Source organism: Cajanus cajan, chromosome 6, assembly GCF_000230855.2.
Source record: "Cajanus cajan strain Asha chromosome 6, NIPB_CcT2T_4, whole genome shotgun sequence".
Classification (NCBI taxonomy): domain Eukaryota; kingdom Viridiplantae; phylum Streptophyta; class Magnoliopsida; order Fabales; family Fabaceae; genus Cajanus; species Cajanus cajan.
The window spans coordinates 7,887,760-7,905,000 of NC_138522.1; the positions used below are offsets into that span (position 1 = coordinate 7,887,760).

The 17,241-nt window shown below is 37.3% G+C and overlaps 1 protein-coding gene across 7 annotated transcripts in view; it reads left to right on the forward strand.

The window, feature by feature from the left end:
- ATM (Serine/Threonine-kinase ATM-like protein) overlaps positions 1-17,241 on the forward strand; it is a 129,208-nt gene that overhangs the window by 34,823 nt on the left and 77,144 nt on the right. For all 7 annotated transcript variants that reach the window (XM_083076654.1, XM_083076657.1, XM_083076656.1 and 4 more), the window contains 7 exons: positions 3,610-3,681; positions 3,861-4,016; positions 4,111-4,200; positions 4,278-4,465; positions 5,522-6,119; positions 6,240-6,311; positions 6,394-6,555. In XM_083076654.1, coding sequence (XP_082932780.1) covers positions 3,610-3,681; positions 3,861-4,016; positions 4,111-4,200; positions 4,278-4,465; positions 5,522-6,119; positions 6,240-6,311; positions 6,394-6,555 — 1,338 coding nt within the window. The remainder of the gene's footprint in view (positions 1-3,609; positions 3,682-3,860; positions 4,017-4,110; positions 4,201-4,277; positions 4,466-5,521; positions 6,120-6,239; positions 6,312-6,393; positions 6,556-17,241) is intronic.

Genomic DNA, 17,241 nt, shown 5'->3' on the forward strand with positions numbered 1-17,241 from the left:
GACAGTAGCAGTTGGAATAGAGAAAATAAACAAGCTAGGATCACACTTGCTTTTGTGGAACCCAAGCTTCAGCAAGACAGATGTTAATCTGTCAAACCAGGCACGAGGGGCCTATTTGAGACTATAAAGAGATTTTTGCAGTTTGCAGACAAGATGTTTATTGCTGGGTTCAATGAAACCAGGAGGCTGAGACATATAAATGTCTTCTTCAAGCATTCCATTAAGGAATGCATTATTGATGTCAAGCTGTCGAAGTGGCCATTGAAAAGTCACAGCAAGAGAGAGAACAATCCTGATGGTGACAGGTTTAACAACAGGAGAAAAGGTTTCAGAAAAATCAAGACCAGGTTGCTAATGAAAGCCCTTGGCAACAAGCCTGGCCTTATACTTATTAATTGAGCCATCAGGATTCTCTTTAATACGGAAAACCCATCTGCACCCAATGGGTTTTCTGCCAGAAGGTAATTCAACTAGTGTCCAAGTACGGTTGTCATGTAAGGCAGTGATTTCAGCTTGCATGGCAGCAAGCCAATTAGGATCAGCAAGAGCAGTTTTAGCTGTTTTTGGTTCGACGTTAGACAACAAAAGTGTAGGATTAATTCTGGGTTGAATAATCCCATTTTTTGAGCAAGTGGTCATGGGATGAACATTAGGAGGTATGGCTGGAGGTGAATTCGAAGAAGATGAAGCAGTAATAGAAGTAGTGGAGTTGTTAGCAGGCGTGGAAGGGGAGGAAGAGGGAAGGGAATTGGATTCTGAGGAGCCAGAACTAGAAGAAATGGCAGGTGGTATTGTGGTAAAGGAAGATGGGTTGTGAGAACAAACAAGAGAGGGAAGTGTAGAAACAGAGGTGGCAGGGATAAAAGCTTGGGATTTTGTAATGAAAAGATCATTGTAGGGAAATCTGCCTTCATTGAATACCACATTCTTGCTGATATAGATTCGGCCAGACCTACTTAAGCATTTGTAACCCTTATGACTAGGAGAGTATCCCAAGAATAGACACTCCTCTGACCGAGGTTGAATCTTGTGTTGATTGTAGGGTCTAAGTAATGGAAAACAAGAACAACCAAAGACCTTTAGAAATGTATAATCTGGATCCTTGTTATGAATCAGTTTGTAGGGTGATTTAAAACCAACTGAAGAAGAGGGTAGTCTATTGATTAAGTAGGTAGCAGTTAAAAAGGCATGGTCCCAAAATTTTAGTGGTAAGGCCGAATGGTGAAGCATTGCCAATCCAAGTTCAACTACATGTCTGTGTCTCCTTTCAACAATGCCGTTTTGATGATGAGCATAGGGAGAAGTAAGTCTGTGAATAATGCCTTCTTGTTGTAGAAACGGGATTAAAGTACGAAATTCACCACCACCATCTGTTTGAACAGATTTGAGAGGAGTTTGAAACTATTTCTCAGCCAGAGCTTTAAAATTTAGAAAATTTGAATACACATGATTTTCTACGAAGGAGATAAATCCATGTGTATCTGGTGCAAGCGTCAAGACATGTTAAGAAATACAAATAACCACAACTAGATTCTAATGATGCAGGTCTCCAAACATCTAGAAAAACGAGTTCAAGTGGTTTGGAATAAACAGTAGTTGAAGATTGAGAAGGAATTCTATGAGACTTGGCAATACAACATGAATCACAGAAATCAAGAATTTTATTAACAGTGGGAAGATGAATATTACAAGTTTGTAGGGCTTTAGTTAGGGCATCATGATGTGGATGCCCTAACCGTAAATGCCACTGTTTATAGGTATTGGAAACAACATGATTACATTTTTCAGAAAGAAAAATACAAGGGTCAGATTTAAGAAAAGCTGAATTCTTCTCAATGTCAATATTGATGGATTCCTTCTTCACTAGATGTGGGTGAGAATCAAACAAAGACAGCGCGACGAAGGCGTCGCGGTTGGAGATGAGAATCAAGAAGAGACGCGAGCAAGTCGGAATCGTGCAGAGAGGGCGCGAGCGAAGCAAAAAATCGCACAGAGAGGGCGCGAGCAGAAAAACAGAGCTGCGTAGTGAGGGCGCGAGCAAAAAAAAAGAGTCCAAGATCTCACCGTGCTCACGATGATACCATATGAGAGAAAGAGTTGAGAGAATTTCAGTAGATTGTATTATTGATGAAAAACAAGATAGTGATATCTGTGAGATATCACTTACATATATAGACCTAACAAATCTAACCAACTTGATGAGTTGGCAACTCTTAACAGAAAACAGAAAATATACAATATCAATACAATAAAATAATAAAAGTATTTATTATCCTAGTCTCTTCTCTAATAGTCTCAACTTCGTCTATGGACAGCATGTCAAAGCGACTGCTGATGAGTGAGATGGTAGATTCATATTCTTCCGGTAAGCCTTCAAGAATGATGTCAAGATGCTCTTTTACAGAAACAGAATCACCAATGGTAGTTAGAGCATCAACAAGGGTTTGAATTCGAAGAACATAGTTGGAGATAGTCTGGTTGTCAAGATTAGTGCTGCGTAGTTCATTGCGCAATTGACGCGCTTTGGCGTTCATGTGAGAATGGAAGTAGGAATGTATTTTGTCCCGTAATTGAAAAGACGTCTTGCAACCAATAACCCTAGTAAGTATGTCTTTAGACATGGAAGATTGGAGCCAAGATAGCAATAGTTGATCTTGCTGTTCCCAGGCAAGATAGGACTCAGATACCTGACCAGAATCACGATCAATGATGGAGAGATACTTTTGGGGAATTTGTGGGTTAACAAGAAAATGATGGAGTCTGTGGCCTTTGATAACCGGTTTGACTTGCTGGCACCAAAGAAGGTAATTCTTGGTGTCCATTTTTTTGGAGATGGTGTGAGAAAAGGTAAGAGACGGAGGGGGATTAGTGGGAGGGTTCTTTGAGGGAACGGTGTTGAGGAGTGTAGCATTGATGGGTGGAGGAGGGGGCGGCGGTGGTGGAGAAGAAACCGCTGGGGGAGTTGATTCAGCCATGACAAGATTGTTGTGAAGAACAAAGAGAGAAAGAGAAAGGAGGATCGAGTAGCTCTATGATACCATATTAGAATTGTGAGAGAGAAAGAGAGAGAGAGCGGAAGAGAGAAGATGAGAGAATATTTCAATTAGCAAAATATGTTTTTCACTACTGCACAATGAATACAAGATGGGTTTATATAGAGCCAATCTATGTTGGTCTATAATAAAGACAATAAATGTGATAGTAAAGAAAAGAATAAAACATAATCTACATTACTATTCTACATATATAATTAAGGAGTAAAACTATACTCCAATACCTTCAATGCTTATTTTTCAAGTCTAATTCTTTCTTGTAGATAATTTTTGACAGTAAATTTTCACAATCCTATTTAAGTTCACATCTCTGTAATATATGATGACCATATATAAGATGAAAAATGGAACAAGCTTTAAGCTTTCATTTGGTTCATTTCTATATCTACTGTTAAAGTACTTTTATCTTGGTGATGTTTTCTGTATCTTGTTACATAATAAAGACAATGTTTTGCACATGTGTGTATGGGTAAATTTCAAGCTTCTTAGGTAAAAGTGAAAAATATTTCTGTGCTGAACCACTTCTTCATTTAATTTACTGTTCCACAATGTGCAGGCTGATCTCCGAGATATTTTACATTTAAGGAAAAACCTTTTAAGATCAACATTGTGTCATCTTAATTGGAAGGTGTGCTTACATAAAATCATCATGAGTAAATTATTTTATTCCTTCACTTAGTTCAGTTTGTGTATTATGAAAATATATGGTGCTAACAATTCTAATGGGCAAAACCCATGCATGTGGGGAAGGCATAATGTCCCTCTGCTTCAGATTCATTTATTTGTTCATATTTCCATCTTATGCAGGGTTATTCAACCTTGAACGAGCGAATGGTTTTGTTCATTGCTAGTGCTTTGTACGCACTTTGTGTAGGTTATGTTCCTTTTACTCAATGCTTTAAAGAAGTTCCTCTAGTTCACAACTATTTTGACGTCATTGATACTCAAGATGACTCTCATAAGGTACAGCGTAGCCAACTCCTGTCCAAACTAAAGTTTGATCTAGTAGTTTTCATTAAACTGTCACAATGAAACTGAATCATGACATAATATGTAGTTTGAAGACCCCAAACAGCAATGTCTACTTGAGTTTTTGGATTGCTCTCTGGAAGTTCTCACAGAAATTGACAAGATTTCTAAAGCTGAGGTCTGGCGCCATTCACTTGAAGAAGCTTGTATGTGTTAGCTTTCATAATTTTGGTTAAGGTGATCAAACTTTTTCAGGTTCCCCAAGTGAAAGTACGTCCACATGTTCGGGTTCCCCGGGAAATAAGTGAGCAGCTATTGCGTGAAATGGAGACCTCTATTCTTGGAGCTTTGGTGGAAGATGAGATTAAAGAGAGGCGTTTGCCTGATACTTTCTTAATATGTTCTCTTTTGTCTAACCTACTTTATGGTTATTTTTTCACAAGGTTTGTCACATTTGGGTTGTACTTTGTCTATTGTTTATACCTTCTGTACCAAAGTAATGGTGTATATGTTTGCTAAATGGATGTAGTCATGTAGAACTGTAAATCGCTTTCTTAAAAGTTATCCTGTTGCTGTTGCTCTTTGCCATGTCACTAATATATTTTGGTATGATGAAGAAACGGGTAAAGCCAAAGCCTGCACATTATGTTAGTGAACAGTCTGACAGATGGTTACAGTTTCTTGCTTTGCACTACTTGAATGGAATGTAATGTGAAGTTTATTCTTATTTACCATTATAATTTTGATTTTAAAAGTACTTTTATGCTAGTAGGAGTAGGATTGATGCCATACTTCTTGCTTCTCTAGTATTCTTTAATGCTGATAGAAGGAGAGATTTCCTTTTAAAATGAGAGAAAAGATGATAAAGCTTAGAAAGAAGAGAGATATCTTAGATACAATCTCAGGTTGAATAGATTTGTCTTCTTTTTAGGTGACTCTTGTAGATCTGTCTTCTTCTTCGACGGCTCTCAGTCATTTGAATCTTCTAGGAGGGAAGGGGGGCAGAATGCCTAGCTGCTGGGGTCTTAGGGTTATAGTGAACAAATTAGGGTTGGGAAAATTGGGCAAATGGGCCCAAATGTTTATTTATTTTTCTTCTTTTTTGGTTTGGTTTGATGGGCCTAATTGAGATAAGTTATATTTTTACTTCTTTTTATGTTTAATTATTATAGTTCAGAGAACATTTTAAGTAACAAAAAAAATTAATTCAAGGCTTTTAAACACTTTGTTTCCTTGACTTTCTATTTTATGTTTTATATAAGTACTATGACTATTTTTAATCGAAAATGATTAATGCATAAATTTTGAGTTATTTTTCTGTTTTTGTGCTTATATATATATATAGTCTTCTTGCTAGCTGCCGGAGTATTCCTCATAGTGCATTGTCATTGTTAATAACTAAACTATTATTGGTTTTTGTCATGACACTCCTTTAACCTGTTTTTCAGTTATTTTACCCTATGTATGTGATTTTTATACATGGTTTTGTGCTTTTTCAGGAAAATTAATGTTTCATTTTGTTCAAAATTAAGCCAATATTTGCAACTGATGCTTGACAATGCTGTAAGAATTATTCAAGAAGACAGTGACCTCCGGGCTTTTAGTTGCTTAGGTTATGATCCAACTTGTGATGATATGGGTCCTCTTGTTTCTTCCATTCATTGTTTTCTTTCATCTCCTATATTTAATGAATTGAGGGATCAAAATTTGATGGGCTTTGTCCCATTTGACGAGTTAATCCAATCTGTAGAAAGACTCTTGAAGGCTTTTGTTAATCTATATGAAAGTTATTCTCGGGATATGATGAATCATCAGTCTGATACAATCATACCAGATATGGCCGCTACTTATAGTATTCAAAGTTCTTGTCCAAATGACAGTAGCAAAAGCAGGATTATGGATTGGGATTTGGATGTTAATGAAGATTCTAAAGAGGTTGACAGTTTACCTGTTGGTAAAAAAGTAGGCAGTGATGTTTCATCTTCTTCAGAAAAATGGAAAATGGGCATGATATCCCTTATTTCCAGTTTTTTCTCTGCTTCGGCACTTACATGGGATATCCTATTTAAGCTAATGGAGAAAGAAAATGATTCTAAGGTAGACTTTTCACATAGTAATAACCCCTTAGTGTTCATGAATTCATTTGTACAATAATAATATTTTCTTTCTTATTGAATGATTTGTTTTGATTTGTTTTCAATTCTTTACAAAATTCAGGTGCGTGGGAAAATATTGTATCATCTCTGTCAACATCCTCTATGGTCTTCTTCTGAAAAATTTATTAATTTGGTATGATGAAAACAACTGGCTCTAAATTTCAATATACTATTTTATATTCCAACACAACCTCTAATTGCCTTGTGTTCTGCAGGTCAATATAATGAGTGATATCATTATCGAGCAAGTTGAACTTAAGCTTGCTTGTGATAATGTATTGACTTCTACTCATACTTTACTAACTAACTTGTCTTCCCTTGATGATGTTGGTAAGGACAAATGTGGCCTGTATTTAATGGAAGTGGAAACTGAACAGGTACCTATGAATACTAATCGAGAAATGGTATAAGATTTTATATGTACAACTATGCAACTGCAAAGCTAATCTGAATTGGTTAATTATGTCTGGAAGATATAGAATGAAATTTCATTGCCACACTTCTTCATTGAGGGGGTGAAAGGATTTAACTCTTAATTTGCATCTTAGATGTGTCTGTGACATATTGGTTATTGTAGTTAACACAACTACATTACCTTGCTATTACTGGTGGCAGCTTCCTGCAAAGTCGCAAGGCAATTGTGATTGCAACTTCAGGCTGGCAATCAAATTAAATCCTTGAGAGGATGTGGAGCCTACAGCTTTTTTAATTGGTTAACCTAACTGATATGTTAAAGGGTTTCTTTTTTTTTTTTTTTTCGGTTGCTTTGTGTTGTGTTGCTATACATGGGGATTTCTTATTCTTCCTGCTACACTTCTAACCTCTGTCTAATTGAATTTATTTTTGTCGAGTTAATGAAAACATTGACTTAACTTGTTAGGGTCCTAATTTTTGTTATTATATCTTGATTTGGTTAAGTGTGAGAGGAGTACTCATAAACCCATCCTATGTAATAATTCTAACCCTTGTAGATAAACTAGTCTATGTACTGACACTCCTCCTCAAGCTGGTGTATACAAGTTTAATCTAGTTTAGCTTGTTACAAATATAGTCAACTTGGTTGTTAGGGAGTGCTTTAGTAAAATTAATAATCAGTTGAAGTAACTGAAGTAGAGTTAGTGCTTAACTGTCTCGAGGACTGTCCTTCACTCCTTTGCCAAAGACATTGGTGTTGGCATTATTGAAAGAAGCAGCTTCACCTCATTTTAAGGAGGGAGAAAAGGCCTGGTCAGTAGCTGAGTGCTGGCATTCTCATCTAAGATAAGTGGGAAATAGAGCTCTATTTTCTTCAGATGCAGGCAATAATTCCATGTATTATTGTCTTATATAAGGTTGTTCTTATTGTAGTTTTTTCAGTTCAGTAATTCTTCATTAATAGGTGATGATGATAGGACAAGTCCTTTTGATTGGCATTGTTCACTGAAGGGTCCAATGTTTTATGGATTTTAGCTAATGCCTATTATTCTGTAGGCCACTTTCTCCTAGCTCTTTGTTTGACTCAGGAAGTTAGTTACTCATTGTTAAGTGAAGCTCCTTATCAGTGCTGGACACTTGTTGCTTAATTTTTCTTCTCCATGGTAGATGATTTGTCTTTCTTGTCATTAGTCAATGTTTGCTCTGAAATGCTAGCAGTAAAGATAAACTTTGTCACTCACAGCCTTATGCCATGTGCTCATGCATTGCTGTTGGACTTGGATCCACTTCATAATAATCTCTACTTGTCTACTTGCACAGCCTTGAAACTCTTACTGACTTTTTGGTCATATCACATGACATGAGCAACCATCCGCACCTGAATGTATGTAACTGATTTTTTTTCACTTACATTGCAAACTCATTTATACATGACCAATCCTAAGAGAAAAGGGTCTGGTTCACACACTGCAAATCTGAAAAGAGTTGGAAAACCAGCTTTAGGAACAGAGTCCTGTCAAACTTCAGGATCAAATGAATGACCGAATTCTTACAAAGTGCAACTTCCCTTACTACCTCTCTAGTTCTGCTAAATAGCTGAATATCTCCGTAACATGAAGCTTTATAAGGCTAGTGCACCATGTGTTAATTGCAAAAATTTGATGATTCTGTATCACGTAGTGTTATACTAAGTCAGATATCAGCTGAAGGAAATAAGTTAAAATAATCTAGAGAAAAGGGTGAAGTATCTTTGAGAAATAGGGGTGATGGGGAGACATTTGGAAAATTGGAAATTGGGTTTCTGTGAAGTCTGAATAATAGCCTCTCAAATATAGAAGAAATCATATGTTTCATATATTATTTTAATCATGAGATACATCAGATATATGCATGAGCCTGTTGGCGATGTTATGAAATAGGAACAGCCTATTCTAGGGGACAAATCCCTGTGATTGTGGGATTGTTATTTTAGGGAACAAATCCTTGTAATTGTGGGATTGTTTCTAAATATGCAAACCTAGTATTAATAGCAAGATACAACAAATATAAAGAATTAAAATATAGTTGGAATAATATCTAAAACTTCCTAAAATATATTTTGACACTCCCCCTCAAGCTAGTGAATAAATGTTCTCCATTCTTAGCTTGGATATAATTCTTTTTTAGGTTACAAATGTTCAGCCCCTTGGTGAGTATGTCTGCAAGTTGACCTTGGGTGGACACATATGGGGTGCAAATCAAGCCACTGTCAAGCTTTTCTTTGATAAAATGTCTGTCCACCTCGATATGTTTAGTTCTATCATGCTGTACCGGATTGTGGGCTATACTAATTGCAGATTTATTGTCACAATATAACCTCATAGGTTCATCTCATTTTATTCGTAAGTCTACCTATATAATCTTCAGCCATAACAATTCGCAAATTCCTTGGGCCATTGCTCGAAATTCTGCTTCAGCACTAGATCTAGCTATCATACTTTGTTTTTTGCTCCTCCAAGTTACTGGGTTTCCACCAAGGAAGGTGCAATATCCGGTAGTTGACTTCCTATCCACAATTGAACCCGCATAATCAGCATTCGAATATGCCTCAAGACTAACATTCTTGTTTCATTTGAACAAAATTCCTCTTCCTGGAGTCCTTTTTAAATATTGGACAATTCTATGGGCAGCTTGTAAATGTGCTTCCTTTGGTTGGTGCATAAATTGGTTGACTAGGCTCACAACAAAGGCAATATATAGCCTAGTGTGAGATAGGTAAATGAGTTTGCCCACAAGTCTTTGATACATTTTGTTATCCACATCAACATCCTCCTCCGCACTTCCCAATGTTATATTTGGGTCAACTAGTGTACTTATTGGTTTGCTGGTTTTCTTACCTATTTCCTGAAGCAAGTTAGTAATGTATTTTTGTTGAGATATGAAGACCCCTTTCTTGGAATGGACCACTTCAATCCCCGAAAAATATTTTAGCTTCCCTAAGGTCTTGATTTTGAATTCCTTGGCATGGCATTGACTCAACTGTTGTTGTTCCTTTTTATCATTCCTAGTGACAATGATATCATCCACATAGACCAATAATACTGTTACTCCCCTTGAATCAAAATGCTCGATATATAAAGTCTGATCTCCTTGGCTCTATTTGTATCTAAGGCTTGTCATGATTTTGGTAAATCTCCCAAACCACGCTTTAGGTGATTGTTTCAACCCATTTAATGCCTTTTTTAGCATGCAAACTGTGTTGGCTTCACTCTACCCTGTATACCCAGGTGGTATATCCATGTATATTTCTTCTCCCAGATCCCCATGTAAGAATGCATTTTTTACATCAAATTGTTGCAAGTCCCAATTGTGGTTTGCTGCCAATGAAAAAATTACCCTGACCGTGTTCATTTTGGCAATTGGTGCAAAAGTCTCCAAGTAATCCACTCCATATGTTTGAATGAACCCTTTGGCCACCAACCTCGCTTTATACCTCTCAATAGTCCCATCAGCTTCGTACCTCAACGTATAAACCCACTTGCACCCAACAGGTTTTTTTTTCCAAGTGGTAGGGTCACTATGCCCCAAGTATTTTTTTTTTCCAATGCCTGCATCTCCAAGTCCATGGCTTGTTTGCATTTTTTGTCGGTTAATGCCTCAGATACAAAGGAGGGTGTAGTTGTGGTGTTTAGGCTTGTGAGAAAGGTTTTATGGGTAGGTGAGAATTTTTCAAAGGATAAATAATTTGTCAAGGGGTAAGGTTGTTGTTTGGTGCAGTTTCTGGTTCCTTTTGTAAGGGCAATTGGGAGGTCTAAGTTATGGTTCACCTGTGCACCTGATTTTTTAGAAGGAAATTCATCACAATCAGCAGAATTAGAATTTATAGGATCAAAAGGATTTACCTCATGTAATGATGTAGGGTTGGGTTCTTGGACATGAGCAGATCTTGGAATGGCCTTTTCTCTTCATGTGTACACTGATTTTTTCCAAATTTTGTATCATTGTGTGGCCCAATTGCTGGTCTTGCACCAGCTACTGGTTCTACTAGTGCAGGGATTTGATTCTCCTCTACTTGTTCCTCTTTAGCCTCAACTTCACAAATAGTGGTAATATTTTTTTTCAGTTTCTGGTTCAACAGTAGCTTTTCCAATTTTTGGTCCAAAGGATAGATTTGGTAGTATGAGGGGCTAATCTTCCTCTCTTAAATTCTCCCCCTGAAGATGAGGTTGGTTAAAGTAGCTCACTCATTCATTGAAAGTAACATACCTTGACACAGAATTTTTGGGAAGGAGGATGAAAAAACATATATCCTTTTTGTGTGGCTGAGTATACCAAGAAAACACACTTTACTGCCCTTGGGTCAAGTTTTCCCCTTCCATTACTGTGAACATGTTCAAAGGAGACACCCAAAAATTCTAGGTTGAAGGTTATTTGTAGGGGCTATATGTGGGTAGAATGATTTAGGACTTCCATGGGGCTTTTTGAGGATAAAACTGTAGAGGATAATCTATTAATTAAGTGGCAGTTAGTATGGCTTCCCCCCAAAAATTTTTTGGAGCATTATTTTGAAAAAGGAGTGCTCTAGTTTGATTTGGTAAGTGCCCATTTTTCCTTTTCGCAATCCCATTTTGTTGCGGTGTGTGTACATGAGGATTCGTGGATTATACCTTCCTTTTGGCAAAAAGAATTTAGAGTATGATTGAAGTAATCTTTAGCATTATCAGACCTAAGTTTCTTGATATCAAACTGTAGGAAAACAAAGCTAACCTCAAATTTGTGTTTAAGAAGGAAAAGTCACGTTACCCTTGTACAATCATCTATAAAGGTTACAAACCATTTAGCACCTGAGATATTAGGAATATTAGAGGGGCCCCACACATCTATATGAACAGGATAAAATGGAGAAGTGCTCACTTTATTGCTGTTAGGAAAAGGTACACGCTTGTATTTGACAAGTTCACACACCTCAGAATGAAGACTCTCCAGATTTAAATTTTTAAACAAGGAAGGGAACAATAGCTTTATGACCCAAAGTGAAGGATGTCCTAGACGGTAATGAAACAACTGAATTTTTTCTTTGTTGGTCATGGAGGACTAAGATATCAGAGAATGACTCTCGTTTGGCAAATTCGGATCTTCCATGTAGTAAAGGCCATTCCATTCTCTAGCATGTCCAATCGTCCTACAATATACAAGAGTTGCTATGAAATACAACATTACATAAGAGGTCCTTTGTAAGTTTTTGGATAGATATCATATTTGTGGACATTTTAGGGATGTGAAGAACATTTTTTAGTATTATGGTTAGGGTTATTCAGACATCTCCTTGACTAATGCAGTTATAAGGGTTTCATCAATTGTGGAAATTTTCTTGTTGTTGGAGCATGGGGAATATGTGGAGAGGTGTTTAGGGATTGGTGTCATATGGTCTGTGGCTCTAGAGTCTAGAATCTATAATGGGTATTTGAGACATTAAATCCAAAAGAAAATGGAAACTTACCAGAGTATGTCAATGAACACATTCGTGTGGGTTTCTCCAATTTACTAAGAAAGGATCTTACCCTCTCTAACTCTTGATGGTTGAGCTGGATAGGTCCTTCTTGACTTACAAGACTAGTAGCAACATGAACTTGCGCACCTCTCCTTGGGGGGCTTCCTTTGTGTCCCCAATCTTTGCTTTGAGGTTTTCCATGCAACTTCCAACATTTGTCCCTCATGTGGCGTGGTTTGTTGCAATAGGTGCACCATACTCCTTCATTTTTCTTCTCCCCATTTGGAAGAAGGCCTGTTTTCTTTTGTTCCGCAACCATGGTTATTGCTCCTTTAACAATCATAGCTGAACTATCAATAGTTGGGGTCTCTAGCCTTAGGCTCCTTTTACTCTGTTCACTCCGAATAATTGCCACTACTTCATTGAGTCTAGGAACCTTCTTCTTTCCCAATATTTGGATCTTGACTTGATCATATTCTTGGTTTAGACCTACCAAGAAGTCATGCACCCGGCCTTGTTCAATGTATTGCCTTAGAATTGCTGAATCCTTATAACACTTGGCCTTTATGACCCTGTAATGGTCTAGTTCCATCCATAATGATTTAAGTTGATTAGCATATTCCGTGACAGTTTTAGTGCCTTGTTTGGCTGCCATAGTATTTACCTTTACCTCGTAAATCTGGGCAGCATCCTTTGCCTTAGAGTAGGTTTCATCAATTGCAATCCATATTGCCTTTGTAGAATTGAGGAACATGCATGTATTGCTAGTTTCCGAAACCATTGAGTTCCATAGCCATGCCATGATCATGGAGTCTTCACCCCATGACTTGAATTTGGCATCTCCTTCAGCAGGGGCATCACCAATTAGATGGCTGACCTTTCCTTTCGCTTTCAGGATTGTCTTAATGAGTTGAGACCATTTGAGATAATTTTTTCCATTCAATCGATAGGCAGAGTGGACATTCTGTAGTTCACCCGCATTTTGGAACTTGTTGTCTCCATTTTCTATGACTGAATTTTTAATTTCAGCCATTACAAATATGTTCGGGAAGTGCACAACAATGAAGGCTGTGATGAGTGTTTGGGATCACACAACAATGAAGGTTGCAATGAAATTTTAGGGTTGCACAATGTTAGATATAGTTTTATCTTATGGGAGATATAGTTTTATCTTATGGGCCTAGGCCCACTACTTTGTATATAAAGACATCTTTTGCTTTGCAATACACAAGGAATATGTTCTCTTCATTCACTAATATTCTCAACACACAACAATGAAAGCTGCAATCGGATTAGACGGCTTGAGGCTCCCAAGGATCAAAAGCGCTGATACCATCTCAAATTTAGAAGAAATCATGTTTCATATATTATTTTAATCATGAGATACATTAAATATGTACATGAGCCTAGTGGCTATTTTAGGAAATAAGAACAACCTATTCTAGGGGACAAATCCCTGTGATTGTGGGATTGTTATTCTAGGGAACAAATCCTTATAATTGTGGGATTGTTTCTATTATCAGAAGTGGAAGAAATCATTCTTCTTCTTATTATTCAAATGATTGGTCTAGTACATAAATAGGTAAAACAGGGAAATAAAAAAGGAAACAAATAATAGGCAATTCCTATAATTAAATAGTAATCCCTATAAATCAGTAACAACAATAAAGAATAAATCGTAGATCCTAATCCCTGAAATTCTGCAACATAATAATATCCCATAAATTTTGGGATTTCTATCCAACACTCCCCCTCAAGCTGGTGAATAGATGCTAGTCATTCCTAGCTTGCTAATATTAGACTCAAAATCTGACTTCAACAAAGCCTTTGTCAGCAGGTCTGCTTCTTGTAATTTGGTTGGAACATAATGTAGAGAAAATGTACCATTTTCCATTTCTGACTTGATGAAGTTTCTGTCAATTCTTACATGTTTCATCCTGTCATGTTGCACTGGGTTATGTACTATGTTTATGGATGACTTGCTATCACTGTACAGTTTCACAGGCTCTTGAAGGGGAATAAATAAATCATGTAATAATCTTTTTATCCAAATCAGTTCACAAACTCCTTGAGCAATTGCTCTATATTCAGCCTCTGCACTGCTTCTTGCAACAACCGATTGTTTTTTACTTCTCCAGGTCACTAGGTTTCCCCATACTTTTGTACAGTATCCTGTGGTAGATTTTGAATCTTCAATTGAACCTGCCCAATCAGCATCTGCAAAACACTCTACACTTCTGTGTTCATTTTTTCTGAACAGTAATCCCTTTCCAGGAGTACTTTTGAGATAACGAAGAATCTGATTTACAGCATCCAAATGCCTCTTCCTAGGAGAATGCATAAATTGACTTACCACACTAACACTGTAGGCAATATCTGGTCTAGTGAGAGATAGGTAGATTAGTTTTCCTACAAGGCGTTGATATCTCTCCTCTTCAACTAGAGGATCATCTTCAATAATCTTGTGCTTCCAATTTCGATCTAGGGGAGTTGTTGCAGGTCTACACCCCAGTTTCCCTGTTTCTCGAAGCAAATCAAGAGTGTACTTCCTTTGTGAGATGAAAATACCTTTCTTGCTTCTAGCTATTTCCATCCCAAGAAAGTATTGAAGCTGCCCAAGATCTTTAACCTTGAATTCTGCTTGCAAACAACTTTTGAGATTGTCAATTTCTTGATTGTCATCACCTGTGATTACCATGTCATCTACATAGACAATAAGAATAGCCCTTCTTTCATCTTTGGATTTTTTTACAAAAAAGGGTGTGGTCTGCTTGGCTTTGAACATAGCCAAGTTGTTTCATAGTAGTGCTGAATCTTGTGAACCAGGCCCTTGGGGACTGTTTCAGTCCATACAGGGACTTATTTAACCTGCACACAACATCATTATTTTCTCCTTCAAATCTAGGGGGCAATTTCATATAAACTTCCTCCTCCAACTTCCGATTCAAGAAAGCATTCTTCACATCTAATTGGTGTAGTTTCCAATCCAGATTTGCTGCAAGAGAAATGAGAATTCTAATTCCATGGGTTTGGGTATAGCCTTGGGCCACTAGCCTCGCCTTATACCTGTCTATCTTCCCATCTGCACCCATTTTTGTGGTAAATATCCATCTGCAGCCCACAACTTTCTCCTCCTTGGGTAGCTTGACAATATCCCAGGTCTTATTTTCTTCTAGTGCAGCCATTTCCTCTAGGACAGCAGCTCTCCATTTTTCGTCTTTAAGAGTATCAAAGACAGTGTTTGGGATCAGAACTCTATCCAATTCTGTAACAAAAGCTCTATATCTCGGAGATAGGTTGGAATATGTGAGGAAATTTGATATAGAATGCTTTGTACAAGATCTAACTCCTTTTCGTAATGCAATAGGCAAGTCAAATTCATCCATAGTATCATTTTCAACATTAAGATTTTCAACTGCACAATTACCTTCAGTGTTACCGTCTATTGCTTCCACATGATTTGGCTCCAAGTCTGAAGATTGACCTTGCAAAGGAACATTATGTCTCCTAGTGTAGAATTTTGGAAAAATTTGAACTCATTTTGAGTCCTCTTTTCTAATTCTCCCCCTTGACTGGTTATTGGTGTAGATTCTGTTTCAGATTCTTTTTGTATAGGTTCAGGTAAAGGAAGAGAAATTGGAAGAGAGATGGAAGGATCCCAATGATGAGGTTCAATCATATTCTCCCCCTGAAACGAATCATTGTGAAAGAAAGGTTGATTTTCAAGAAAAGTGATATCACATGATATGTAGAACCTTTTGGATGTTGGGCAGTAACATTTGTACCCTTTTTGTGTGGGAGAATAGCCAAGGAATATACATTAATGAGATTTTGGATCCAGTTTTCCTCTTGTAGGACTTGAGTTATGAACAAAGACTGTACACCCGAATATTTTTGGTTGAATAGACTCCAACATTCTGACTAAAGGAAAAAAACTTTTTAGACAGTTAAGAGGGGTTAAAAATTGGAGAGGTTTGGAGGGAAGACGATTGATAAGATAGGTAGCAGTTAACACAGCTTCTCCCCAAAAATGGTTGGGAACATTTGTGGTGAACATAAGAGAACGAGCAACCTCCAAAATGCGCCGATTTTTTCTTTCAGCAACCCCGTTTTGTTGCTGGGTATGATTGCAAGAACTTTGATGGAATATGCCATGTTCCTGTAGGTAACCATTAAGATCATTAGAGAAGTATTCCCGCCCATTATCAGTACGAAGGATGTGAATTGAGGAGCCAAAAATATTGGTGACAAGTTTATGAAACTGTTCTAAAGGTTGTGCTGGCTTCAGATTTTTCTTTCAAGAGGTACACCCAACACACACGAGTATGGTCATCTATAAAGGTGATAAACCATCTAGCTCCATTTATGTTAGGAATTCGAGAAGGACCCCATATGTCACTATGAATGAGGTGGAAGGGTTGTGATGGTTGATAGGGATGAGAGGAATAATTAGTTTGAGATTGTTTTGCAAGAATGCAATGTTCACACCTAAAAGAAGAAATATTTTTATTGATGAATAAATCTGGATACAAGTGTTTCAAATAATTGAAATTAGGGTGACCAAGACGGTTGTGCCATAGAAAAACATTTGAATTTGACACGGTTGATAGGGAGATGGTTTGAGGAGAATCCGACTTTGATGGTGAATTAGATACAAAGTACAGACCATTATGTTCCTTAGCACTGCCAATCATCATCCCCGAAGACAAATCCTGAAAAATACAGTGAGAAGGGGAAAAAATTATTGCACAATTTAGATCTTTAGTCAATTTACTGGCAGATATGAGACTGTATTTTAATTCAGGAACATAAAGGACAGATTTTAGTTTTAGTCCTGACAGGTTTAAGTCACCAGTACCAGCTACCATTGATGAATTACCGTCAGCTACTGTAATAGTAACACCTTTATCAGCTTTCTTGTATGACGTAAAGTCAGCCAATGACCCTGTCATATGGTCAGTAGCTTCGGAATCTAGGATCCATTCTCCTGTATTTTCCTGTCTAGACAAGAAAGAAAACTGACCATTACCTTTGTGAGCAATGTTTGCTGTAGAGTTTGCTGGTGCAGAAGCTTCAGGTTTGAGTTGAGAGAGTAGGTTCTTTAGCATATCCATTTGCTCATCAGAAAAAATAGCAGAACATTGCTTCTTTAAATCTGCAGAAGATTCAGCAACATTAA